Source organism: Macrobrachium nipponense, chromosome 6 (genome assembly GCF_015104395.2).
Source record: "Macrobrachium nipponense isolate FS-2020 chromosome 6, ASM1510439v2, whole genome shotgun sequence".
Lineage (NCBI taxonomy): Eukaryota > Metazoa > Arthropoda > Malacostraca > Decapoda > Palaemonidae > Macrobrachium > Macrobrachium nipponense.
This window is the reverse complement of record NC_061108.1, coordinates 76,236,776-76,263,793: the sequence shown is the minus strand read 5'-3', so window position 1 is coordinate 76,263,793 and position 27,018 is coordinate 76,236,776. Positions and strand designations below refer to the sequence as shown.

Genomic DNA, 27,018 nt, shown 5'->3' with positions numbered 1-27,018 from the left:
TGTAAAGTGGTATATACCGTATTAATAACAGCATGGTAATTATTGCTTGCCAGCAAAATTAACACTTAAAAATAACAGTTTTTGACATAGGAAAAACCTATTTTTGGTAGTTGCTGTTGAGTCCTCAAGTAGTTACCCTTTCCATTGTCTGTCCAGAGCTTTATGGTGATCAGACTAATGTCAGAGAATTCTCTTTTAGTTGGTCTTGTGGCTGGTATTGTGTGGTAATGATAAACATAATAACACATGATGGAGTATAAATGGACTCAGGATAAGAGGGGTACTTTCTCTTATCATCAGCGAATGCTGAACCCAGTTTTTCTGTGTAAAAAATCTGCAAGAAGAAGTGGCTATGCGCATACGCACCATCATATTGTTTACATACGACCAGAAACGGACCAAGATGCCATTACTTTCTGTTGGCCAATGCAAGATGATCCCTTACCTAAATCCCATGCCTTTTCATTGGGGAAGTGGGAGGGTTTTGAGGACTCAACAGTGAGTACCAAAAATAGGCTTCTCCTATGTCAAAATCTGTTTTTAATAGTGTAGAAACTATTGTCCTCAAGGAGCTTTACATAGAACATGACAGGTGTTGAAGAGCTCTCAAATTTTAATCCCAAAAACCCATAAACATTTCCGGTCTGTGGTCAAGCCACAGGTTTCAAGGCTCCATTCTTTATTCTGAATACCTTAACGTTTGGTAGCAAAGAACAAGAAACCATATGGAAACTTATGTTTTTATGGTGAAGTTCTGCGGTGACTTACCTAAGCATGCGGGCTGTAGTTGCAGTATTGTCAAACCTTCCCCAGTGACAGCATACCTGCCTGTTAGGAAGACCCATGGTTTTCCGCTGTAGCACCTATGGGTCAGGACTGACCAGACCACCTACTAATACACAATGTAGTTTAATTTGTTTGACCTCATGGCAATAATGTTGCTAGAGTATAGAAAAAAGGACCTTCTGGGATGTTTGCCATGACCTCTAGGTAACCTTAAGTGCTTGAACTGGGCATAAAGTTTTGTCTGCTAAATTTAGTTTAGTACTTAGAATAGGAGATTTCCTTCCTAAAGGATTCTCATTTTTGGCCAGGAATGACAGAGAAGAGGACAATAATTATTGATGGTCAGTGATTTGCATGATGTATTGTCCCTCTCTAAGAGAGTCCAGTTTGTTAATACAAGCTCCTGATGCTAATGCAATCAAGAAGATTGACTATTGTAGATTGTGAGTTGTGGTTGTATCAGGTTCTCTGAACTGAGAGGACCGATCAAAGTCTAAGCACCTTGTCCAGGGAATTGGAATCTTTCGAGAGCGGGTCTTTGTAGTGCGATGGACTGCAGAAGGGAGGTGACATCTTTATATTTGAGCCAATCCCAACTCAATAAAGCAATGATTCCATTAATGCTGCCTTGTATGCCATGATTGTTGTACGTAATTGCAAGGCGTTTGTCTTCAAAAAGTGATATGAAAATTTAAGTTTCCCTAGAAATTCTTACAACGCCCAGTATGGATATAATCAAACCATATCTTCTCTAGTCTGGTATTTTTGCACTAGGTTGGGTGAGTAATTTTCATGGTAGATAATATTTAAGAATATCCACCTGTTAAGGTCTCGGGACACAATAGAGGATCTGTAAACGACATTCCCTCCTGCTGGCTGGGATAAAATAGCGGACAGTAGTGTAACTTATCTCTTCTCCTATTGTTAAAGTAATAGGAACCAGTGCCTATTTACCCAATTTGGGGCTATTAAGTAAGCTGTTCCTTTGAAGGGTAGGAGTTTGCTCAACATCTTTGAAATCTTGATGTTGCTTGACTGGCAGTTTGTGATTCTCATATGTGGCAAACAGGTCCACTTCCAGTTGTGGAAGCATGTTGGCTATTTTCTGAAAAGAGTGATTGTGTAACATCCACTCTGTTGAGGCTGTTGTTTTCCTTGATAGGGAGTCTACTATTACATTGAGAGACCCCATGAGGTGAATTGCAGACAAGTGCCACTTCCTTGCTTTCACCATCGAAGGATGACTAGCATTATCATATTTAGAAGAAGTGAGCATCATCCTAACCTCTTGATGTAGGACATTTCAGTCATGTTGTTTAGAATCAACCAAATGTCTCTCTCTTCTGGATGTTTGAGTTTTGAGAGACAAAAAGACAGCCATCAGCTCCAGGAAATCTATATAACAATTCCTTAGAGTAGCTGACCACCTCCCTGCCACCTGACGATCCTCCCAATGTCCTCCCAACCTGTCAACAAGGCATCTATCTGTGTGTATTGTCACTCATACAGAGTTAGGGTAGCGATGGGTTCTACCCTTGGAGTCCTCTCTGCTAATTTCTACATGGGTACCGTCAAGCAAAGAGTCTTCAACAGCATAGAAAAGCTCCAGATTTAAGTACAGTACATCAACGACACTTTCGTCAGCACTGGGACAAGTGAAGGGATAGAGAACTTGAAACGCATCTTGCACACTCACTGCTGTCTGAATGTCTCAACTTTACCATTGAATACAGCTGCAATCATTGCCTCCCCTTCTTTGATGTCCTCATTGAGCAATGGGAGGAGCACTTAACCATGAAGGTATGTACTCGTACAAAACCCACAAACCTGGCCATGTGTCTAAGTGGAGGTTGTAAGTGCTCTGAGAGATAGTATAAACAATTTGCCATCAGTGCCTTTATCAGAAGAGCTCTCTCGTACTGCTCCTCCTGGACAGACACACATGTAGAACTGGAATGCACTGTCCAGGTTCTCATTTATAGCTGCATACAAATCGGGATGTGGACAAGTGCATTAGAAGAGTTGTGGATAGATGGTACCATCAGGAACCTCCCCCACTACCTCTGATGACATCAAAATCTTCTGTAAGGGAAGATTCCACAAGGGATATAAAGATGAGCATGCCCTCAAGTCCATCATTAAAAGCACTGTTAGCCTATCCAGCCTTGAGAAACAGATCAAGCTTGTCACAGAAATAGAAAAATTAAGTCTGGTGATGAAAAATAATCTGGGCACCCTTCATGCAGGATTCCTTGAAGAGAACTAACATGGTCTACCGACACAAATGCCCCGTCTGGGAGTGCTTTGGCACTTATATCATTATGACTATACCAAGCAGTTCTCCAAGAGGATCTCCTGCCATACTCTGGAGGGTGCCATATATAATCATGCCAGGACTGCACATAAGAGTAAAAAGAGGTGACATTATCCCTAACATCAAGATAATTGACCATACGACCAACCATCACCACATGTGCCTCCTGGAAACCCCATTCATTGGGGAGAGAAGCCTAATCTTAAATACCACACGGGAGACCTTCTTCCTCCCAACAACAGCTCAAGGGGCAACGTCCACCAGCATCTCTGGTTAGGAAATAAATCAGAAGCATCCATCTGCAGACAGCAATCCTCCTAATACCATTAAGCTCTCCTCTGCGTACTCCAATGCTCGCACACAAGAGAGCACCTGACCATCAGTATATGAAAGAAGGCTTTGCTCAGGGAAGATAATTCCCTAGCAAGCAACACTGGCCTCCCATATATACCTCCACCCGCACCCCATGTTTCCAGATTTGTCTCACACATTCAGCAGATGACCAGTGGGCTGTCTGAAACATGATGACAAGAGAAACTGCAAAAGAACCACTGAAATATCCAGGAACTATCCACTGGTAAAGTTGATAGAAGAAACTTCAAAAGGATCTTCTGGAAAGTCTGTAGATTTACCACACCAGTTTTTATCTCCCTGCCCTTTTCCAGAGAATAAAACTGCTGTATAAACAATTTATATTTGTCAAAGTGTGAACATTGGCCGGTTGTTGACCAATACGTTAGTGTGCAAGAGAAGCACATCATAAGGAAAATTAAGAAAACTTAATATGAGATAAATTTGCACGAGGTAGTCATCTTTTAACAATAATCTTTATTAATAATATCTGAGTAGATCTTGTTTGTTCTTACCCAGGTGACAGTAGGGGAGACATGATAGCCACCCACCCTGCCTTGGAGGGAGGGGGTGGAGTAGGGGACCATGAGGTTAGGGGAAACAGCAGCGCCAAGTCTCAGCAAACATTGCACACTCCAACAAGCTCATAATAATAACAATAATAATGAACCAAACAAAAACTTCTTTCAGTTTTCTATTGAAGATTGAAAAAGAAACCCACAAAATCACTTTGTAACTTGTTTACTTCTACATATTTACATTTAATTTTACTCCACACTCTTGGAGTAAAATTAAATGTAAATACGTAGTAGTAAACAAGTTACAAAGTGATTTTGTGGGTTTCTTTTTCAATAATAATAATAATAATGGTGATGATGATGATGATGACAATGACTTTAGTATGAGGATATACTATGGTAAAACAAGAAAGTTAAAGCATGAACCAGAATTTTGCAGTGCATTTACCATATAAACATAATAGGAAAATTGATGGTGAAAATGGATTTATGTAGCAGCATGCATTGAAGAGAGATTGGTAAAGGTAATGAATCTCAAGAAAGGAAGGATGTTAATATCAGGAACCACTGTATTGTGTACAAGGGGAATGTACTCATATGAATCAGTTATGTCTAGGATTACAATTTTGCAATCTGTTAAATATATTGAGGTATTAAAGGGATTTAGACGAAGGAAAAATCTATTTCTGGGCAAAGTCCCGTGTCGCCCAGTGAAATGTCCCTTTAGCACACATTTCTAAGGTAAAATATTGCTATAATACCAGAGAAAAAAAAGCCAATATGGAATTGCCAGAATATTCTCGCTCGCTCACCTTATTTTAAGGTGTCGGTATGGTTTCTGGGGCGAGTGAAACCACTACCAGAGGTCCTTTACCATTTAGATTCACCTTCTTCAAAATCCCTCAACTATAGAGGAGCTGACCTAAGGCCCACTCCTCGCTACCGTTATGGCTAGCGCCTCTGACGTCATTCCTGCAGATAGCACCCAAGCTTGGGCCAAAAAGGGTGGGATTTCACTGGGTGACACGGGACTTTGCCCAGAAATAGATTTTTCCTTCGTCAAAATCCCTTTTCTGGGCTCAGCCCGTGTTGCTACGTGAAATAGTACCAGAGAAATGGCCACATAAGCTTGGAATAAGGAAGCACACAAGTAATATACAGGATAATAAAAAACAATTAAGGTTAATTGCTCTAATCTAAGGATAAAGTTACAAGATGAGTAACAAAAAGGCAATTGGAACCTTAACAGTAAAGTCAATACAAAACAATTCATACTTAATACTAAACAGCAAGGTTAACTTAAACTGTGACTAATCCTAAGAACAGAACAAGAGGAAATATCACAATATATACAACATGTGGCATCCAAGGTACAATAAGGCTACATGGTGGCTGAGCCACGGCAAGAATGTCAGCGAGGCAGGTAGAAAGGAGAGATCTAGGTTAAACTACTTACAACTACTCAAGCAGTGTCAGGAGAAACTGTGTTTCCCGCTGCCACTGCTGGAAATTTAAGGGCTTCTAAGGACTTAAGATAATGGCTTTTAAATACTGTCGGAGATTTCCAGCCTGTGTACTTCTTCAGATCATCAAAATTCATATGCTGAAAGTAATTGATAGAGGTAGCTACTGCTCTAATATCATGTACCCGAGGGAAGGACTCCAGGTTGGCTTGCTTAATAAAGTATAAGATTTGCTGCCTGATTCCTTTTAAGGAAATGGTGCCTCCCTTTTCTCTAATAAATAGAGGGCCTGAAGACCTTAGGGCAGTTCTATTTAGGTATGGTCATACGAGTAGCAACTGGACATAAGGACGGGTCCTATGGAAGTGGGACAATTTTCCATGGGGCCCACCTATCCAGTGGGTCCTCATTCTTAGATAGAAATTGAAGGGAGAAACTCTATATGACCAGAATCTCTAGATAGAGCTGACAGTTCGGATACCCTGGCTCCTGAGGCCAGACTTAATAGGAATAATGTTTTCCTCAGGAGGGGTAAAAAGTCACATGAGTCATTATTAGTGTCCGAGGCCAATTTAAGGACATCATTCAAGAACCATTACACAGACTTGGGCCTCTCTGATGGTCTGAGTCTAGCGCAGGCCTTAGGGATAGATGAAAAATAAGAGTCTGTCAGATTTATTTTGAATCCAAACTGGAAGATTTTCTTAAGTGCAGACTTAGTAGTAGTAATAGTACTAGCTGCTAAACCTTTCTCAAACAGTGTCCTGAAAAAGGATATGGCCAGATTAGTTGTCATGGTTTGTGTATCAGAATTCCTCAGGAATACAGCCAGTTTTTTAACTGCTGAGTCATATTAACGTAGGGTCGATTCCCGTTTATCCGATTCTAAGAGTAAGATATTCTTAGGGTCGATATTGGCATCTCTTTGTGCCGCAAACTTCATGAAGTCCATAAAGTTAGGGCTTTCTGAATTCCTGAGGAAGCGAACACAGTCCTCGTTTGTACTAGTTGTGATAGTCTGGGGTTGGGAATCCGTTGAGGTCGGAGTCCCAATTCCAGTAGAAGTGGAAACCAGTTGCTCTTGGGCCACTTGGGGGCTATTAGAGCAATGTGTCCCTTGAACGTCCTGAGCTTGTTCAGAACCTTCAAGAGAAGATTCACTAAAGGAAAGAGGTAAATCCTCTTCCACTGATTCCTATCTATAGCCATGGCGTCCGTGGCATAGGCCAGAGGGTCCAGGTTGGGTGCCACGTAACAAGGGAGTTTGTGATTCGACTTGGTGGCGAAGAGATCTACATGAAGCCCTGACTCCAGTGGGACTGATCATGATAGCGCGTCCGCTACTACGTTCCTTACACCCACTAGATGGGTGGCGGACAGGTGCCATTTGTTCTTGGCTGCCAGTGAAAATATGGCTATCATGACATGGTTCACATGGGTTGATGCAGTGTACTACAACTGTACTGTCCAGCACTAGTTTGATATGAGATTTCTTGGCTGGATGAAGCTTTTTCAGGGTGAGGAACACTGCCATAGCTTCCAGTACATTGATATGAAGCTGGCAGAATGGTAAGGAACAGGTTCCCTGTACCTTTTTGTACTGTGAGTATCCTCCCCAGCTGCTTAGTGATGCATCTGTGTGGATCAATAGTGCCGGCGGAGGGAACTGGAGTGGAATTGTCTTTGACAAATTCTTGATCTCCGTCCATGGGCGGAGTCTCTTTTGTAAGATCGCCGGGATAGTGGCTAGTTTGTCCCGGGATCTGTTGTTTGCTCTTGAGCGCCAAACGCGGTTTATGTCTTTCAGTTTGGCTTTTAGAAGAACATCCGTTACTGAAGCAAACTGGAGAGAGCCTAGGATTCTTTCTTGGTTCCTCCGGGACGTCTGCTTGCACTTGAGAAATTGCCTGGTTGCCTTGGCTATTTCTCTCTTCTTCAACGGCGGAATTGATAGTGTGAGAGTTCAAGTCCCATTGAATGCCTAACCACTGAAAGCGAGACTCCGGTGTTAGCCGGGACTTGGTCTTGTTTATCTGGAACCCCAGATGTTCCAGAAACTGGATCACTTTGACCGTTGCTTTGTGGCATTCTTCGATGCTTGTGGCCCATACGAGCCAATCGTCCAGATAAGCTACTAGCATTATTCCTTGTGACCTCAGTTCTTGAACGACTGTCTCCGCCAGTTTTGTAAATATCCTGGGGGCTACGTTGAGCCTGAACGGCATTACTTTGAAAGAGAATGCCTGGTTTCCTAGCCTGAAGCCTAGAAACGGGCGGAAGTGTCTTGCTACTGGAACATGATAGTAGGCATCTGTAAGATCTATAGAGGTGGTGACGGCCCCACGGGGAAGTAAGGTCCGCACCTGAGAAATGGTCAGCATTCGGAATTTGTCGCAACGAATGAATAAGTTCAGACGGGACAAGTCTAGAATTATTCTTCATTTGTTTGAGCCTTTCTTTGTTACGCTGAACAAGCTGCCTTGAAATTTTAAATGCTTGACTCTTGACACTACTCCTTTTTGAAGGAGGTCTTGAGAGTATTCTATCAATTCCGCTGTTGGTTGTTGATAAAAGGTTTTGGATGGAGGAGGACCTTTGAGCCAGCTCCACCCTAGACCTTTGGACACAATACTTTGGGCCCATTTGCTGAACCTCCATCGGTGACGAAAGAGGAACAGTCTCCCTCCTACCTGAGAATTCTCACTGGTTCGAGGAAGGGCGTGCCCCACGTCGTCCTTGGGAACCCTTACCTCGGTTAGAGGCTCTTCCGCTGCCCCGTTGGCGGAAGGCGCCTCTTGCCCTGCTACCCCTGCCAAACCTGTTGAAGGGCTGAAAGGACTGACCTTCGAAAATTGGGTTGAAAGCAGGGGAGACAGCGTAGGAGGTCGAAGCCTGTGCCTACTGAGGCGGTTTTGTTAGCAGCACAAACTACTGTTGTGGCTGCGACTTGGAAGTGGAGGGTTGCGAGCCTGCTGTTGAGAAGCCTGGAAAGGCTGGAATTTCCTAGGCTTCTTCTTTGATTTTGGGTTTGATGCAGCCGACTCTGATTTGTGTTTGCTGACCAAACCCCAGCGAACCCTTAGACTCTGATTGAACCTAATTGCCTCGCAGTGAACTTCGTTCACTACAGAGGCTGGGAAGAGGCCAGCGCCCCTAATGGATGAGGCTAAGAGCTTGTTAGGCTCATGTCGGATAGTGGCCTCTGCCAGTACATGCTTCCTACAATTTCGCCTAGCTATGACGAAATCATACAGGTCACATTGCATCGAGTACAATAGTGACTTCGCAATGATTTTGAATAGCGGCTCTTCTCCGTAGATTAGAGCCGATACTTCCAGCATTACTAAGGAATTGAGGGATCTGCACAGCCTCATCCTGGCATCGTACTCTGTCTGGATGAGGTTGTCTGTCAGCCTGGGTAATCTCTTGCTGAACTGAGAGATGGCGCAGTCCGGTTTTAGTTTACCCACAGAAAAGGTGGCCAGAAGATCTACCCAGTGATTGTCTGTTCCGGGGAGCAGGAGGGATGTTGGTTCTGTCTCCCGGAGCTGTGGCATCGGTTCATCCTTCATTGCGGCTTACAGAGTGAGTTCCAGTACCTTCAATGTGAACGGGATGGGAGTCTCCTCGTCCACAGTGAAGATCGTGAAAGGACTTTTGAAGGCGGTAACCTTGGTATTGGTACATTGCCACTCTTTTAGGTTACATAGCCATTCCCGTTGTGCGTGATCCCGAGAGAGAATTACAGTTTCTTTCGGGACCTTGTCTTCCCTTCTCATACCCGCTTATGTAAGGCAGACATAGCCAATGAAAGGGGGCTGTAATTCTTGCGGATGAAACTCGAAGTCCTCAATCCTTCGAGTTCCGCAGCCCTCAATCGTTTGCATGCCGTCTACGTGGGGAGCGTGGGAAGAAATTCTCCAGGGGTTGCTTGCCGTAAACATGGGAAGGGTAGACGAATCCGGCATGACTTGAGCTACCATGCAGGGCTGTGGAAGTCCTGTCGCTGTGTTCTCGCGGAGCCCTGCGATGAGGTTCTCCTGGTAACCAGCCTATCCGAGATAGCTCGAATAGACTGCCCTGACTCCTCTAGAGAAGATGAGAGCTGAACAAACATCTCTTGGAACTTGGTTTGAACCAAGTTCCCGACCAAACTACCCATCTGCTGCATAATATTGGCGGAGATATTAGCAGAGAAGGTGTCTGGGTCGAAAGGGGAAGGTTCTACCTTCTCCTTAGGAGTCTTGAGTCTGGCTCCCTTGGAGGTTGAAGGCTCAGGGTTGGAGGGGAAGACCTGAGCCTTGTCCTTAGAAGACTTGGACTTGGAACCCTTAGAGTAAGATGCCAGTTTAGCCTTGTCCGCTCCGGGATGGTGAGCCGAAGACTTATGGGCAAGGCTAGAATCTGACTACTTCGACAGCGACTTCTGAAGCGATTTAAAGTCATGCTTACCTTTGACTTTAGGGATCACCAGGGCGGACTTCGGTCTGACCGACTGAATACCTCCGGTGAATCCCTGGAAAGAAGTAGAAGTAGTAGGAGAAGAAGCTCTAGATGGGCTCAAGGAAAGCCCTTGAGCCCCTACAAAACCTGCCTCACTTTCATCCTTACCTGCGCCCTCCACCGTCATGGGCTCGAGGTCCAGGTCCAGTGCGGCTACTTCTTGGGCGACCTCCTGTGTCGTCACCTCCTCTGAAGTTTGCGCCACTTGCTCTTGGATGGCAGTAATCAGGGGAGCCGCCACCTCCGGGTCCACATAGAGGCCCTCTTCCCGCCGGGGAAGATGAGGATGGCCATCTCCTTAGATAGAATGTAGGGTTGGCCCTTGGTCACGTTGTGACCAAACCCACCAACCCAGACCTTCAGGGTGGAAAGGGCGGACTCCCGGATCACTTGGGCGCCCTGAAAGAGGGGTTAGTATTAATACTTATGGCTACTTCAGATTAAACTGTAACGTAAGATGATTGATATATCACGGATCATATTGGTCACTGAAATCACTGTATTAAAGTGTAGTATTTGGAACATTACTCACCCCAGAGGAGACCTGGTCAATGAACTCGTAGCAGATTGAGCAACTCTCGTGGTGCCAAACCAGAGACTCGTTGAACCGGATCGCACAGGTGGCATGGGTCCGGCAGACCTCGTGCCCACAGGGGGTCCTGCAGCACGGCGTTACAGCCCGACTCCATACAATGGGTGACCTGTAAGGGAAACGACACATGAGTATCATCACTAACATCCTGGACTAAGTCCGTGATGTGATATATCATAACACCGGAGTGCTCCGGAGTTAAAAGATAACAAGGGTTAGTCTCTGCCTGCTCTTCAACCTTGTAATGTGGTGAGTCGTCCGACAGGATCGGTAGAACAGCTTGAATCAGTGTGTCTGCGGCGTTGCCGGAGGGCATAAAAGTCACTGAATCAGGGAGACCACCTAATCCCTACGCCGGAGCAAGGAGTAGTCGGAACAACGGGTGAGGAGCAGGAGGGGACCAAATAATACGGCGGGGTTGACAACTCCGCCGTCAAGACTTAAATCTAGAATAAGTAGGTGGAAATCCCAGGTGGGTAGCGGGGTCTCCACCAACTTAAACTAAGATAATGGATGTTAAATATAAATGTAAAACATGCATGCAAAAGCGTATCCTTGTAATGAGGCCGGGGCCATCATAGTGTCACCGGACCATAGGACCTGGCTGTACCGGGATCCTGATCCGCTAGAGCGGAAGGGGTGGTGACTAGGGGTAGGAGAACGTGGCCTGAGAGCCGAGGAGAGCTGAGCGCAGCCGAGCCTGGTGGCCAACCGAGACTCAGCCAAGCAGGGGTCCCCCTGGTACTCTACTGGGGAGAGTAGCATGGAGCCAAACCGACGTCGAGCATCCTCTAGCTAACTCCCGTATCCCCCTGCGTGGAAGGGAGGGAAGGGAGGGTGCTCAGATCAGTTGTCTGAGACAACGTGAGCGAGCGTATCTCCCCCCAAGGAGGGGGAAGAGAGCTGGGAGGACCGACGCTGGGTGGCTCATACGCGGTCGCCTGGAACCTCTCTCGACCGTGTGATGAGCCACGCGGTGAGAAAGGCCACGCGATCAGAGGAGGCCTAGGCCAGCCAAAGCCGTCTCAATAAGCATGAAAATACAAAATAACATCCTAACAAAACACGGGGGGAAAGGAAGAAAATATGATGGAAGAGAGAAAGAGATGTCCTGGAGAAGCTGGATCAGGCCAACCGAGAAGGAAGGACGAGCCTGGCGACTCCGAGCAGCTAGCCTATGCCGAGACGAAGATACGCAGGGCGGGTGGCCAGGGTGGCTCGAGGACACGAGAAAAGGACCATGGTCCTTTGAAAGGGCCTAACTAAGAGTAACCTGACAACTGAAATGAACATGCATGCATGAACTCTTAAGCTGAAAGGAAACGGCGTAGGCTACGAGCCTAGGATGAGCTCGGAAAACAACCCCCGTGTAGAGATAACATAACGTAAATAAAACGTCAATAAATGCATCATCGTAAATATAATAATGTACTGCTTAGAGAAAATCGAGCTCAAACGGTATAGGGGACCGAATGGGGCACGAAACAATGAAACGCGCGGGGACAATGCCGCATGGAATGCCGTCCATAAAACCTAAATAAAACGGTTAAACGGGCCCAGGGCAGTTTGTAAATGGTGTAAAACATTAATAGCAGTAGTACTTAACTTGGATGCAGAAGAATCTTGACGTTGCATGTTGAAAACAAGAGAATTCCAGAATGAACACAACACAGAGCAGAAAAAACACGTGGGGTGTGGATCATGCTATCGAAAGGAATGACGTCAGAGGCGCTAGCCGTAACGGTAGCGAGGAGGGGGCCTTAGGTCGGCTCCTCTATAGTTGAGGGATTTTGAAGAAGGATGAATCTAAATGGCAAAGGACCTCTGGTAGTGGTTTCACTTGCCCCAGAAACCATACCGACACCTTAAAATAAGGTGAGCGACCCAGAATATTCTGGCAATGCCATATTAGCTTTTTTCTCTGGTATTATAGCAATATTTTACCTTAGAAATGTGTGCTAAAGGGACATTTCATGTTGCGACACAGGCTGAGCCCAGAAATGTTTACAGGATTTTCCATTGGTTTATCTTTGGTTTTATAGCTTGGGGATGAATTTACAAGAGAAAATATTCTTGTTTATTATTTTTAAGTCATTCACTTACATTGATAGTAGTTTTTTATGAGAAATTTGAAAAACTCAGAGCACTGTTAATTTCTTCCTTTTCTAGGAGTTAATATCAATGTATGGTCATTGCCAACCTATATTGCATCATTTTGTTTTTGTAATCTGAGCAGTTTCAGCCATTGTATTTCTCTTTGTAAGTTTTAGTGTAAAGCCTATTAAAAGGTTTATTTTTTATATCTGCAGGATATCAGTCTTAATGCTTTTGTTGCACAATATTTTGTCTTTAGGAGTATAGGAGTATTTTTGTTCTAGGTTGTGTATTATAGTAGTGGTTTGTTATAGGCTGACATTAGAACTTCAACACAGACATGCATTCTAAAATACTCTTGAAGTTATATATTCAATTGTATCTTTTTCTCTTTCAGGAAGAAAACACAAAATATAGATAAGTGGGAGGTAATAGCTCAAGATGCCAATGGGATATTTTGCACTATAGATATTCCAAATCGACCATTTGTAAGAGAGGTGACTGAAGTTATTGAGAATGGCGAAGGCAAGACATGGTATTTTACCCACATCAACATTGTTGAGCGTCTAACTGATTCAGAGTAAGAAACTAGTTTTTCTGTCACCAGAAAGTACGTTATAGTCCATCTGGTTGATACCTTATTAATAAGTTGCACTTTGTTACTAGGTTATTACATTATGATTACCAGGCTCCTTCACTCTTGTTTAATGAAGGGGATTAGAGAGCAACTACTTAGGTCTCAATCATAATTGAGTCTTGAATAGCCATTAAATAAATTAGCTAGGGATTCCCACCAGTTTTCCTCACTCCATATTCTCTTCTTCTGGCAGGATGGACCTGTTGTGGAAAATGTAATCTTGTAGTTAAATGACTGGGTCTGATCTCTAAAGATTGATGACCAGAACAGTCTTCACCTTTTGACCTTTTGTAATAGAACAACATTCTTCCCTGAAGGTCCCCTTGGTGGTTAGTGGGCTGTTCTGTATAAAATCTGCCATGTTGCAAACTAAAAAATAACTTATCACTTGGAAGCTATGTACGAAGTATGGCAATGGACATGAATATAGATTCATAACCCCCCTGAAAAATGGAAATCCTGTATATGTGTCTCTGAACTTGGACAGTCAAGCAACAGCAAGAAATGCCTTCCTACAAGACTGGAACAAGTGGAGGACAATAATACATAATTTTCCACCATTGTCCCAGATTTTGAAGGTTTTGAGCAAACTCCTAACCTTCAAAGGAACAGGTTACTTAATAGTCCCAAACTGCCAAACAAGCATTGGTTCCTATAACTTCAACAACAGGTGAAATGATCAATTCCACTATTGTCTGCTGTTCTACCCCAAGAAAGTAGGAGGAAAAGTTGTTCATGCACCCTCCTTTCTGAGCCGAGACATTCATGTATGGATTTTTTAAATATTATCTCCCGTGAAAACTGCTCACCCAACATTGCTATGTATCTAGTGCAAAAATTATGAACATCATCTATCTGGCAATATAGTACCATTCTGTATGGAAGATATGGTTAGATTATATCCATACTGAGAGCCCTGTTGAGATTTCTATAGAAACACTTTTACATTTACTTATATACGTTTTTCTGGGTTCGACCTGTGTTCGCCGGTGAAAAGTTCCCATAGCTCACTTTTCTAAGTATAAATAGATTCTAAATATACCAGAGAAAAAAGCTAGCATGGTGTGCTGAGGTTACTACCCTCGCGCGAGCACCCATAGGTATAAAGTACAAGGCGAGTGGAAGCCACTATTCACAGGTCTTCTGCCAATTAGAGGATTCCTTTCCAAAATTCCTCTCCTGGAAAGAGACGTTGCAAAGGCCTCTCCTCCCTCACGCTTCTGCTACTACTACCCGATCCGTGCACCATCTACTTTTCTGTACTTAGACTTCATAACTAGTGCACGCGTTTCTCGTTGCTCCCGTAATTTCTGTTTTAGCGATGGCATCTGCAGAACTTCCTCCTTCTCCTAAGTTGAGTATTCCAATTTGTGTTTTCATAACTTATACAGTTGCGGGAGCTTCCCAAATTAGCCTTCGGCCCCTTAGAAATGTATTGGGGGGCCGTTGGCGTGCCGCCATTTCGGGAGCATCATCAGAACACATGGAGCTCTGGTTCTCATTAATTCCCTTTTAAATATAATATAGACCACAAAAATTTTATTCATACAATCATCAAACTTATCTTATATTACGTGTGTATCTATTATTCGAGTAGAATTGGTTCGTAGAGAGGCCTAATGCGCTTTTGACGTACTCTGGGGTTAAGGGCTGGGATTTTAAAGAAAGGTTGTTTAATTTTAGACCCAGCTTCTCAAGAGCGTGTTTGTGCCTATCTTGGCGTAATATCAATATATTATTCATGTAAAATCGGTAGGCTACTTGTAGTCTTATCTCAGTTATCAAGGGACAAGAGAGGGAAAGCTTTCTTTCTCTCTTTCCCGATGTGACTGCATGATTTACTGTTTAATACAAACCAAATAGATGTAAAATATATAAGTAGATTTTCTGGGCTCAGTTCGTGTCGCTGCGTGAAATAATCCTTTAGTTTATTATTTCTAAGGTAAATTAGCTAACAAATACCAGAGAAAAAACAAATCAAAGAAGATGTCAGTATAACTGACTCGCTCACCCAAAATAAAAGAAGGGTGTCGGTATGGTAACTGGGGCGAGTGAGACCACTACCACGAACTTCTTGCCATTTAGAATTCTCCTATATCAAAATTCTCAACGAGAGAGCCGACCCACAGATTGAGGCGGTAACTACTACTACTACAACCCACGCCATGCCGATCACCGCGCCTCTGGTGGCCATCCTTCAAGTTAGCGGACATTTTCGTTTCGCTCTCTGTGTTTTGGATTTATCTCCCCCTTTTTTTGCAAGATGGAACGTGCAGCGATTGCAGCAGCTGAGTTAAGTACCCTGCAAAGGTTTGGATTTAGTTTCGTTCCATTTTTTAGGTATAAATATGGGTTCCCGGTCTGGAGCATGGCGGCATGGTCCCGCCTCATGGTCGGTTAGGTTTTCGGTCCCCCATACCTGGAACCTTTCCCCTTTTAATTATTCACGTGTGGCTCTAGTCCTATTGTTTATTTTACCGTATGCTGTTTTTACATCGTTTAGGGGATAGGGTAGAACACCACGGCAGGCCAACCCTCATCACGGTGGACGGGTCTTATTCACTCGATATTTAATTGGTGAAACAAGAATACAATTGCAACTCTAAGCATACCATTTAAAAGACTGAAGTTTCGTCAACATAATGTGATATATGAAAACCCCATACGAGCTAAAATAAGCATGTGAGCTCTTCGTAAAATATGTTTTCAAGGCAGTTTTGAAATCCAATATGGCGGCTACGTTTTGCATGGAAGGTTCTCATCAGTGACAGCCACCATCTTTCCCCAGCCTTCCCAGCACTCATTTGAACAATGTTAGCGTATATATGTAACGTTTATTGATCTTACTCAAGATTGCAGTTGTAATCAGCACAATAAAACAACATTTTGTTGCCTATATTAGTGAAAGTATGAAACTTGTTATTCCCGGGTTATGTTGGAAACTGAATTCATTCTTACCTTGTAATCGGTGGTTTTTATCCTTACTGCCATCACAACTGAAACTCCACAGTGCTTATTTGATTGTAATTATACACATTTTGGTCTTAATTCACTCCACAGTGCACTTGAACCACGCTGTGGTTCCTGGTTCCTAAGCACTCACTCCGCAAACACAGTTACGAGCAGCAGACGACAACACTGATTATGAGATGCAAAGCTTTATTCCCTTAATTGTTTACTTTACTCAATATTTAGTTTAACTTTACTTCAAAATGTTTATTTAATTCATGTCTATTATACCCTTTTTTGCAACAAATTAACCCCCAAAAATTACAAATGTTTCGGATGTATACTTACGAGCAGACGACGTGAGGAAAAATGACTCATCGTTGCCAATCTAGTGGAGCGTACAACATACGCCGATGCATTTACAAACTGTTTCGATGAATTCTAGTTGTCATAGTAATGCAGTAATGATAAAATTGCTGTAATATGTACGTATATATAATACAAATAGATACGCTAATTTCACTTATTTCCCCGGTTTTTGTGTAAGTCTTATACCTAGTTTGGAGGTAAAACACATACCAATTGACAACACTGATAAACAATTGAAGAGCGCAAAACGCCGCAAAGAATGCTGTAGTCCCCTTGAATAAGTGCTGGTAAGAGGTTGGTTTACGATTGTTGTGATGAAAGTGCCCCAGCGTCTATGGGTACAAGTGGTGTGCAGATTTAGCACAGGAAATGGGAAGTTTGTTGACACAAGCGACTCCGTAAACATCAAGATGGCGTCAATCTTCGAAACATTTTTAGTTGTAAGTAAAAATTTCTAAAGCGTTTTGGTGAGATTTCCACTGCCGTAGCCAACCTTTTCACTACCCTCTGTTTAAATCTTAAAATTTGGCCTTAATTTCTAACTTTGGAGAAAATACTTACTTCGAAAGGAGAGTAGAGGTCTTTAGCTCTGTTTCTCACCAACAACAAGTCGCGACTGATGCCCATCTCCGGTGTCAGGACGCGTTATAATGTACTTTTTCGGAGGGTGGCAAGCGTTGAATGTAGGTGGCCTGTTTGGCCTGCTGTGATGTTTTACCCTATAGCCTACCCCTGGTTTTAGGTCATGCATGCATGTCTCTCTACCTCATGTAGGCATTCGAGTGTTTCTGTCCAGACCCTAGCCATTGCTCTTTGTATCGGCTTAGGCTAGCTCTGAGTGATAGACTTTCTTTCGGGTCAGTTGTGCACTCCTGGACGTTATTTTTCTTTCACTCCTTATTTTTTCCCCTACTTTAATTATCGATGTATAGTGTATTTTGGTTAGCCTAGGGCGTCTAGCCTTATAGCCTATAGCCTGGGTCTCAGTGGTCCTATGGTCCACGCTAGTTACAGTTTTGTTGCATCCTTATTGTCAGTTTTGTTGCATCACATATTGTTGCACCATCCTGGTCAGTTTGGTTGCATTTGACCCTTGGCGTCCGATCCAGTTGGTTGTGTTGTGTTATCGTACCTTGGTCCACTCGTGATCGCGGTACGGCTAGACGCCCGCCCCAGTCGCCCGCCCCAGTCGCTTCCCCCCCGTCTTCCTCTCGCCATAGAGTAGGAGGGTGGGGTGTCTGTTCTCGCTCGCTCCATCCGGGCCTGGCTCCCTCTCTCCCTACGCGGAGGGAGTAGGGGAGTCTGGACAGACTGTTAGGCTGGGAGTGACCTTGTTCTCCCTTGTGCGCTGTGGTACCTCGGTGTGACGGGGGTTGGCCTCCCCCCTCCCTAGTTGCTCCGGCGTTCCGCCGTATACACAGGAACTGATTTCTTCCCTCCTCGCCTTTCCCCCCCTGTGACGGCGGACCTATGCCTCTTCTTCCCTGGCGTTCCATCGGTTACGGGAGGGGGGACGTGGTCGGCTCCGCCAACCAATGGAGTGGATACGTTTTCAATTGGTCCTTAGCTTTCCATCGTTCCTTCATCTCCGGCATGTGCCCTAGGGCATTCTTCCATCAGAGTTGGACAGCGCCGCGCTTCGGAGTCGTCCTCCGATTTTAATTTTAGTTATGCTTAAGTTAGTTTATAGTTATCTTAAGCTTGGGTCCCTCCCCTGCCCTTATTGGAAATTTCGTTTATAGTTATATAACATATTTCTATATTTTACCTCTGGTTTACGGAATTTCCTCCTCCGGCTTACACCGGCGTTATTGTATCACCTATTATCGCATAAGGTTCTTAGGGGAGGGGTTATGCCCGAAATTTTTTTTTAATCTCTGGCATGCGGCGGAGTACTAGGGTAGCCCTGTGAGTGTAATCTCGATACTCATGTATCTTTCCACTTACAGGCTACCAACTGTGAACACCCCGGATGCAACGCCGTGTTGCAGGACCCCTGTGGGCATGTCTGCAGGACTCATGCTCCCTGCTTCACCAGCCATGGCGACTTACAGGTCTGGTTCCACGAGGCATGTTTGATCTGCTATGAGCTTGTGAGTCAATTTTTGGATGGGGTAAGTACTTTTCTCATCAGCACATTCATAAAATATGAGTTCTGATATATGTTTAAGCTTAAGTTTTCCTTGGTATACTGATACCTTTATATGCTCCGATATTGCTAGTCTTAAGCTTGATTTAGTCTAAGGGTTAGGATTCACCTTTAGCCTTAAGATCTGATAATCGCCCTCTCTTTCAGGCTGCCGCAGTCAGGGAGACTGCTCTCGCAACCCTGAGAGCTTGGGTCGGCAGCTTCGGGAAGAATGCCGCCAAAGGACAGCCTTACATCCTGGAGAAGAGGCTGGCTGTCCTTCTGTTTCCCGGAGGCAAGCCGACGGGGTACGTCGACCCTACTGAGGCAGCCTCGACGATTGCGACCATTCAGCAGCAGGTCGCTCAATGTATGAAGGAAGGACCAGGCCAGGACATCTCGGCGGAGGTCGCCACATTAGATATAAATGTAGAGCCCATGGTAGGTGTGGATGACTTGTTGGTTGAGGTAGGTATGTTGGACGCTCAAGGGCTTCCCTTGGGCGTTTCTGGATCTTCATCTCCTGTTCCTTCTTCTTCTTCCTTCCAGGGCTTTACGGGGGCGGAGCTCCCGTATAGTACACCAGACGCTTCTGTGGTTCCCAAGGTGAAGGGCCACAGGGCTCAGAAAACCCTTAGTAAGACGTCATCGTCTAAGAAGACTTCTTCGGCGTCTTCATCTCATAAGTCTCCGGCTTCTCACCCCGGAGCAGAGAAAGTGAAAGCATCTTCTTCCTCTGCTTCACTTACTAAAGGGTCGAAGAGCAAGTCCTCCAAAGAGAGATCCCGTACTCCGGCGGAGTCGGTGGTCTCTCCTTCTTCTAAGGTACTTCTTTTGAGTACCCCATCTGCTTCTGTGCCAGTTCCTGGCTTTGATCCTGCTGCATTTTCTGCCGGAATGATGCAGCAGGTGGGAGATCTTGTAGGATCTTTGAGGAACAGTATGGAGCAGATGTTCACTCAGCTGTCGGACAGGATATCCACACAAGAGAACCTCCTGTCTGGTTTCAATCAGGCTCCGCAGCTTGCTACTCCAGCACCTAGTGCCGGTCTCATCCAGCTTCCACCTCATGATTCCCTCCCACCATTCTCCATGAGCAACCCTTGGAGAGTAGCGTCTTATGCTCCTTTCCAAGATGGTCTCATCTCCATCCCGGAGTGTGGAACTCGAAGGATTGAAGACTTCGAGTTCTATCCTGAGAATTTGCAGCCTCCATTCATTGGCTACGCCAGGCTGACGGAGTCGGCTCTGAACAGGGAGGACAAGATCCCGAAGGAGACAGTCCTTTACTCCAGGGATCAGGCACAGAGGGAATGACTAAGCTGTCTCGAGGAATGGGACTGTATCAACACCAGGCGCCAAGCCTTCAAAAGTCCATTCACGATCTTCATGACGGAAGAGGAAGCTCCACTTCCCTTCTTAACGAAGATCGCCAGCGTCACCATGCAAGCAGGCTTAAAAGGAGACTCTTTGCCGCAGCTGAGGGAAGCAGATCCCACATCACCCTTGTTCCCTTCGTTTGGTGATATGTGGGAAGACTTGCCAGCCACCTTCACAGTTGGAAAGTTTAAACCGGACTGTGCTATGGATCAGTTCGGTGAAAAACTTCCAAGACTTCCCGACAACCTCATTCAGGCAGAATTTGAGGCTAGGTCTAGGCTGGCAAGGACTCTCAACACTATGGTTATGACTGAAGTAGCGGCTCTTTCATATGCTTCGGAACCGCTCTTCAAGCTGTTGACCAAATCACAGACTTATACAGTCCAATCGGACTTGTATGAGTTTGTGGTTGCGAGGGTCAACTGTAGAAAGCATGTCCTCCAGGAAGCAACTATTCGGCATGAGCCAAATAAGTTGCTTTCCTCCAACATCTGGGGGGCGGACCTCTTCCCGGAGTCAGCGGTTAAGGAGGTCTAGAACGAGGCTACGAGACTCAACCAGAGTCTCAAAGATCGTTGGGGCCTCTCCGCCAAGAGGAAACAAGACTCGTCTGCTTCGGGTAAGAAGCTGAAAAAGTCCAAGAGGTTTCAACCTTACCAGAAGAAACCTCAGCACTTTGTTCAGTCTGTCTCAGCTGTCCCAGTCACCCAACCAGGACAGGCTTCCACGTCGAAGGGCCAAACTCAACCTATCCTCCTGATCTCACCTCAGGCTCAGCCATCCACATCTTACGCTGTCTCCCCGGCGTTCAACCAAGTGTATGAAGGCCAGGCCTTTCAGCACTTTAACCGATTTGCCAGGGGAAGTAGAGCCAGAGGCGCCTTTCGTCAGAGAGGATCAGGGAGAGTTATTAACAGAGGCAAGCACTTCCGTGGAGGCCGTGGAGCTCACCCAGCACAGCAGCAGTGAGATCTCCAAGGTAGGAGGAGCTGTTCCTCTTCCGGCATTGGTGGGGTTCAGCAAATGGGCACAAATTATTGTGTCAAAAGGTCTGGGTTGGAGTTGGATCAAGGGCCCCCCTCCACCCAGACCATTCCTTCAACTTCCATCGAAGGAATTGACAGATTATGCGGAGGAACTCCTTCAGAAAGGAGCAATATCGAGAGTCAAGCATTTAAAGTTTCAAGGTTGCTTGTTCAGCGTGCCAAAGAAAGGCTCATTAAAAAGAAGAGTAATCTTAGACTTGTCCCAGTTAAACTTATCCATTCGCTGCGACAAGTTCAAAATGCTGGGGCCGTCACCACCTCTATCGATCTTACAGATGCATACTATCATATCCCAATAGCGAGACACTTTCGCCCTTACCTAGGCTTCAAGCTAGGGGACCAGACATTCTCATTCAAAGTGATGCCCTTCGGACTGAATGTAGCTCCCAGGGTATTCACGAAACTAGCGGAAGTAGTCGTTCAACAACTGAGGTCACAAGGGATAATGGTAGTAGCATACCTCGACGATTGGTTGATCTGGGCACCAACCGTCGAGGAATGCCGGAAAGCCTCAAAGAAAGTAATCAAGTTTCTGGAGTATCTGGGGTTCCAGATAAACAAAGGAAAATTTCAATGGCTAGGCATCCAATGGGATTTATCCTTCCACAATCTGTCAATTCCGGTAGCCAAGAGAAAGGAAATAACGAAGTCAGTAAAGCAATTTCTAAAGTACAAATATGCTTCAAGGAGTAACCAGGAAAGGATCCTAGGTTCCCTACAGTTTGCCTCAGTAACAAACATCTTGATGAAAGCCAAACTGAAAGACATAGGCCGGATCTGGCGCTCAAGAGCAAATGTCAGATCTCGGAACAAGTTGTCAGCAATTCCGCAAATCCTTCGGGACCATCTGCATCCCTGGACTCAAATGAAGAATCTGTCCAAGTCGGTACCTCTTCAATATCCTCCTCCGGTAATAACTATCCATACAGACGCTTCATTAAGCGGTTGGGGAGGGTATTCTCAATTCAAGAAGGTTCAAGGAACTTGGTCACTACAGTTCCGCCAGCTTCACATAAACGTATTGGAAGCCATGGCAGTGTTCCTGACCCTGAAGAGGCTCCTTCCACCAAAGAACTCTCATGTAAAATTAGTTCTGGACAGCGCAGTAGTAGTACACTGCATCAACAGGGGAGGTTCCAAATCAAGACATCTAAACCATGTCATGATAGCCATCTTTTCCCTGGCGGACAAGTTCAAATGGCACCTCTCCTCCACCCACCTAGCGGGAGTAAGGAATGTGATAGCAGACGCTCTATCCCGGTCAGTTCCCTTGGAGTCAGAATGGTCTCTGGATAACAGTTCGTTCCAATGGATACGCCGGAGTGTCCCAGGTCTCTCCCAAGTCGATCTCTTCGCTTCTCAGGCGAACCACAAGCTTCCATGCTATGTGGCTCCCAACCTGGACCCTCTGGCATATGCCAGACGCTCTTTCCATAGACTGGAACCAGTGGAAGAAGATTTACATCTTTCCTCCAGTGAATCTTCTTCTGAAAGTTCTGAACAAACTCAGGACTTTCAAGGGACAAGTGGCACTAGTAGCACCGGACTGGCCGAAGAGCAATTGGTATCCCCTGCTTCTGGAATTGGGTCTTCGCCCCCAACGGATTCCCAATCCCAGGCTCTCTCAGTCAGTACAAATGAAGACTGTGTTCGCTTCCTCAGGAATTCTCAAAGCCCTAACTTTATGGACTTTATGAAGTTTGCGGCCAAAAAAGATGCAGGTATAGATCCCCAGAATATCCTTTTCCTGGAATCAGATAAAAGGGATTCAACTTTGAGGCAGTATGACGCTGCAGTTAAGAAGTTGGCATCTTTCCTGAAGGAATCAAACATCAAAATCATGACTATCAATTCAGCTATATCCTTCTTTAGGTCCTTGTTTGAAAAAGGATTAGCAGCTAGCACTATTACTACGAATAAATCAGCCTTGAAGAAGATCTTTCAAATGGGTTTTAACATAGACTTAACAGACTCCTATTTTTCGTCTATTCCCAAGGCTTGTGCTAGACTTAGACTTTCTGTAAGGCCTACTTCTGTGTCATGGTTTTTGAATGATGTCCTTAAGTTGGCTTCAGATACTGACAACTCAACTTGTTCATTTATAATGCTCTTAAGAAAAACATTATTTTTGCTTAGCCTGGCTTCAGGAGCTAGAATTTCAGAACTGTCGGCTCTGTCCAGAGATACGGGTCATATAGAATTTCTCCCCTCAGGAGAAGTTCTACTTTCCCTAGATCGCAGCTTTCTAGCTAAGAATGAGGATCCTTTATTGAGGTGGGAACCTTGGAAAGTCATTCCTCTTCCTCAAGACCCTTCTCTTTGTCCAGTAATGACCTTACGAGCCTTTCTGTCTAGGACATCCTCCTCCTCTTCGGGTCCCCTCTTTAGGAGAGAAAAGGGTGGCACTTTATCAATTAAAGGCATAAGACAACAGATCATCTACTTTATTAAACAAGCAAACCCTGAATCTTTCCCTAAAGCACATGATGTCAGGGCAGTAGCCACCTCAATTAATTATTTCCAACACATGAATTTCGATGACTTGAAAAAGTATACTGGATGGAAATCGCCGACAGTGTTTAAGCGACACTATTTAAAGTCCCTAGAATCTATAAAATTTTCAGCAGTGGCAGCGGGAAACATAGTTTCCCCTGACTCTGCCCAGTAGTATAGTTGAAGATCCAGATCTCCTTTCTGCCTGCCTCACTTAACATTTCGTCCACCCTATCATCCTGCTCTACACTTCGCCTTAGCCTTAGCTGCTCATATGAATGGCTTAGTGGTGTGTCCCTTATTTTTTTGCTAGGGTCACCCACAAAAATGTTTGTATATAACCTTACGAGTGTGGTTCCCTTATTTTTATGCTAGGGTCCCACACTTTCATCTCACGATGGTTTGATACTTTGTGGAATTTCAATAATTGTGTATATAAAATTTATTTAGTGTGTTGCATTATTGTATTATTATCTTTACACACACTATCATATATTGATATGTTCATGCTCTGTAACATTTTATATGTATTTTGTAACAATATTTACATAGTTATAAGATATAATTACTTTGAATTATCTCCTATTTAGAGATTGCCTGAATATGTTTATTCCTTGGATTTACCATTTTATATCCATGTCCTCTTATTTAAATTATAGTATTGTAGATTTAATTTTTAGTTTTATTTGAGACCCTCTTATTTTTCTCCAATCTTGTGCTATTTCTCTGGTACTATTTCACGCAGCGACATGAACTGAGCCCAGAAAAAGGATTTTGACGTAGGAAAAATCTTATTTCTGGGCGATTGGTTCGTGTCGCCCAGTGAAATCCCACCACTGCCCTGCCCTGCCGCCCAAGATTGCCTGCTAACTTCAGCATGGCCACCAGAGGCGCGGTGATCAGCATGGCGTGGGTTGTAGTAGTAGTAGTTGCCGCCTCAATCTGTGGGTCGGCTCTCTCGTTGAGAATTTTGATATAGGAGAATTCTAAATGGCAAGAAGTTCGTGGTAGTGGTCTCACTCGCCCCAGTTACCATACCGACACCCTTCTTTTATTTGGGTGAGCGAGTCAGTTATACTGACATCTTCTTTGATTTGTTTTTTCTCTGGTATTTGTTAGCTAATTTACCTTAGAATTAATAAACTAAAGGATTATTTCACGCAGCGACACGAACCAATCGCCCAGAAATAGATTTTTCCTACGTCAAAATCCTTTTATTATCACTGAAGAGGTTGGAAGAGTTGCTTCCCCCCACCCCCCCTAGCCTAATCGACCAAGCCTAGGTAAGGCTTGGAAGGTAGGCTAGGTGTCTCAAACCCTGAACCCTTTATACTTCTCCCCCTGCTGGCGCTACGGTGCGAGAGGGGAGGATATCAGGATAGAAAACCCTTCTATCCTTTCACATTGTTGGACTTATCCTTCCTGCCGATCTGAATCGAAAAAATTTGATTTTTGTAGGTTTGGTTGAGGGCTAATGTTCACATTATGATGTCTTAGAGGAGATTTGGCCTACGGTCTGGTTCCGTAGTGATCTCGGAAGGTTAGGCTAGATCCATACTGGGTAGTCTCCTTATCCTCAGTTACAACTCTTCCTTGATACCTCATTATTAAATTTGATAGTATTATAATTATTATTATGATATTTTGTCTATATAAGTGGTCTGGTTGTTTTCGGCTTGGCCTAGCCTCCTTTAATACAACTTTAGTAGTAGGCCATGTTTCCTGGTCGGGAGCGACCACCGATCTGTTGCTGTACCAACCACGACGGGCCACAGGCCCAGTCGGACTACCACCCCTACAGTGGTAGGCTACGCAACCTCCAATAGGTGTCCATCTCTGACCGGGTCGATGGCCAAGCGATCACGACTGACCCCCCCCTTCCCCACTGGTAACTCGCGGTGCTAGTAGTATTATCGATGAACGGCCGCTCGAGTTTTACTTAAGTGGGAAGGAGAGGAGGGCAAAAGGGGGCAAAGGGGAGAGGGTTTACTAATTCTATATGTAACCCCGTGTCTCTGAGTGCATATATATGCCAGCATAGTACCGCTCCAGCTGGCAGCTATCTCTCCGGATGACACAGCTCTGCCACTCGACGGTCGTCTCTCTCTCCAGTTGGCCGCCCCTGACTTCAGACTAGGGCTAGGAGTTACACTCCCCCCGATAGAGGTAGGCAGGATTAGAGAGAGGAATTATCCTCCCCTGATCCGCCGCTTCGGTCTGTGCGGTCGGCATTAATTAGGACAATGAGAGACGAGACGTTGAGTAGGCTAGGCTTTGGGGACTTTATTATAAGACACCTCCGGACCCTTTAGGGGTACTGACGGACAGTGACTCACCCTCACATCCACTACTGGAGTGTGGCGCTAAACTTGCCGGAGCTCCGTTCCTGTTCTTGCAGCGCTCCCCACCTCGATGGAGGCAGTGGGTAGGTCAGGTGTTAGACTACGATAATACGTAGCCTTCGGATCCGGCTGACCATAACAGAGATGAGGTCTTCCTCTACTCCGGTCCGGCGGTTCCCATGTCCCACATACCAGACATATACCTACTCCCCAAGAACAGAAACAGGAGCAGGCAATTATATATAAACCTTTTCTTTAATTCATTCAGTGAGTTGAGCTTGTTAGTGAGTAAGGCTTGAACCAATACCTAGGTTAAGTTGCATGCTTTCACCGGAGTTAGCTTTGGCTCTAGCCGGAGTTATAGCTCCGGCTCCGCTCCTTCCCCCCTCGAGCCGGATGCTCATTTGGGATTTCAACTTACAGAAGGTCCGTTGTCAGGTGAAGGGCTGCTCCGCCTCCCTGGGGGAGACCTACCGCCACGTAGTATGTCGCTCCCATGCGAATTGTGTTGTACCGTTCGGCCGCTACATGATTTGGCACCCGGAGGCGTGCACCATCTGCTACGAGTTGGTGTCCCTGCTAACGGGTGAGCAGGTAAGTATCTTTGCTTCATCATCGATATGAAAATTCTGTTATAATAACTTGAGAAGTTTAAAAAAATTATTCCCGGAGTGGAATATTAATTCGACCCCCTCTCTGACAGACTGGTGACGACGCCTGCCATGACGCCAGGGTAGCCCTGAGAGGCTGCGTCTCTGGGTTCAGTAGGAACGCGCCGGCTGGACAGCCGTGCGTCCAACGCCGGCGGGACAGCTTGTACGTCTTGGCGCAAGTCTGGGCACCCTTCTGTTCAGGGGGTCCCCAGCTTCATCTGTCCCAGTGCAGGTTGCCGCCCCTATCATCCAGGCCATCTGCACGGAGACGGCGCCCCTTCCAGAGGAGCAGGAGGATTTGATGGCGGACAAGGTGGTGGCCATCAGTATCCACCGGGAACCCATGGCTACTGAAGAGGAGGTAAGTGGGGAGGTAAGTGAGGCAGGGAGTCTCCTAAGT

At 45.2% G+C, this 27,018-nt stretch overlaps 1 protein-coding gene across 1 annotated transcript in view; it reads left to right on the top strand.

Annotated features, from left to right (window-relative positions):
- The window catches only part of LOC135216180 (uncharacterized), a 535,405-nt gene that overhangs the window by 286,256 nt on the left and 222,131 nt on the right, over positions 1 to 27,018 (top strand). Inside the window, exon 8 of the mRNA XM_064251313.1 lies at positions 13,019 to 13,201. Within this exon, the coding sequence (XP_064107383.1) occupies positions 13,019 to 13,201 (183 nt within the window). The remainder of the gene's footprint in view (positions 1 to 13,018; positions 13,202 to 27,018) is intronic.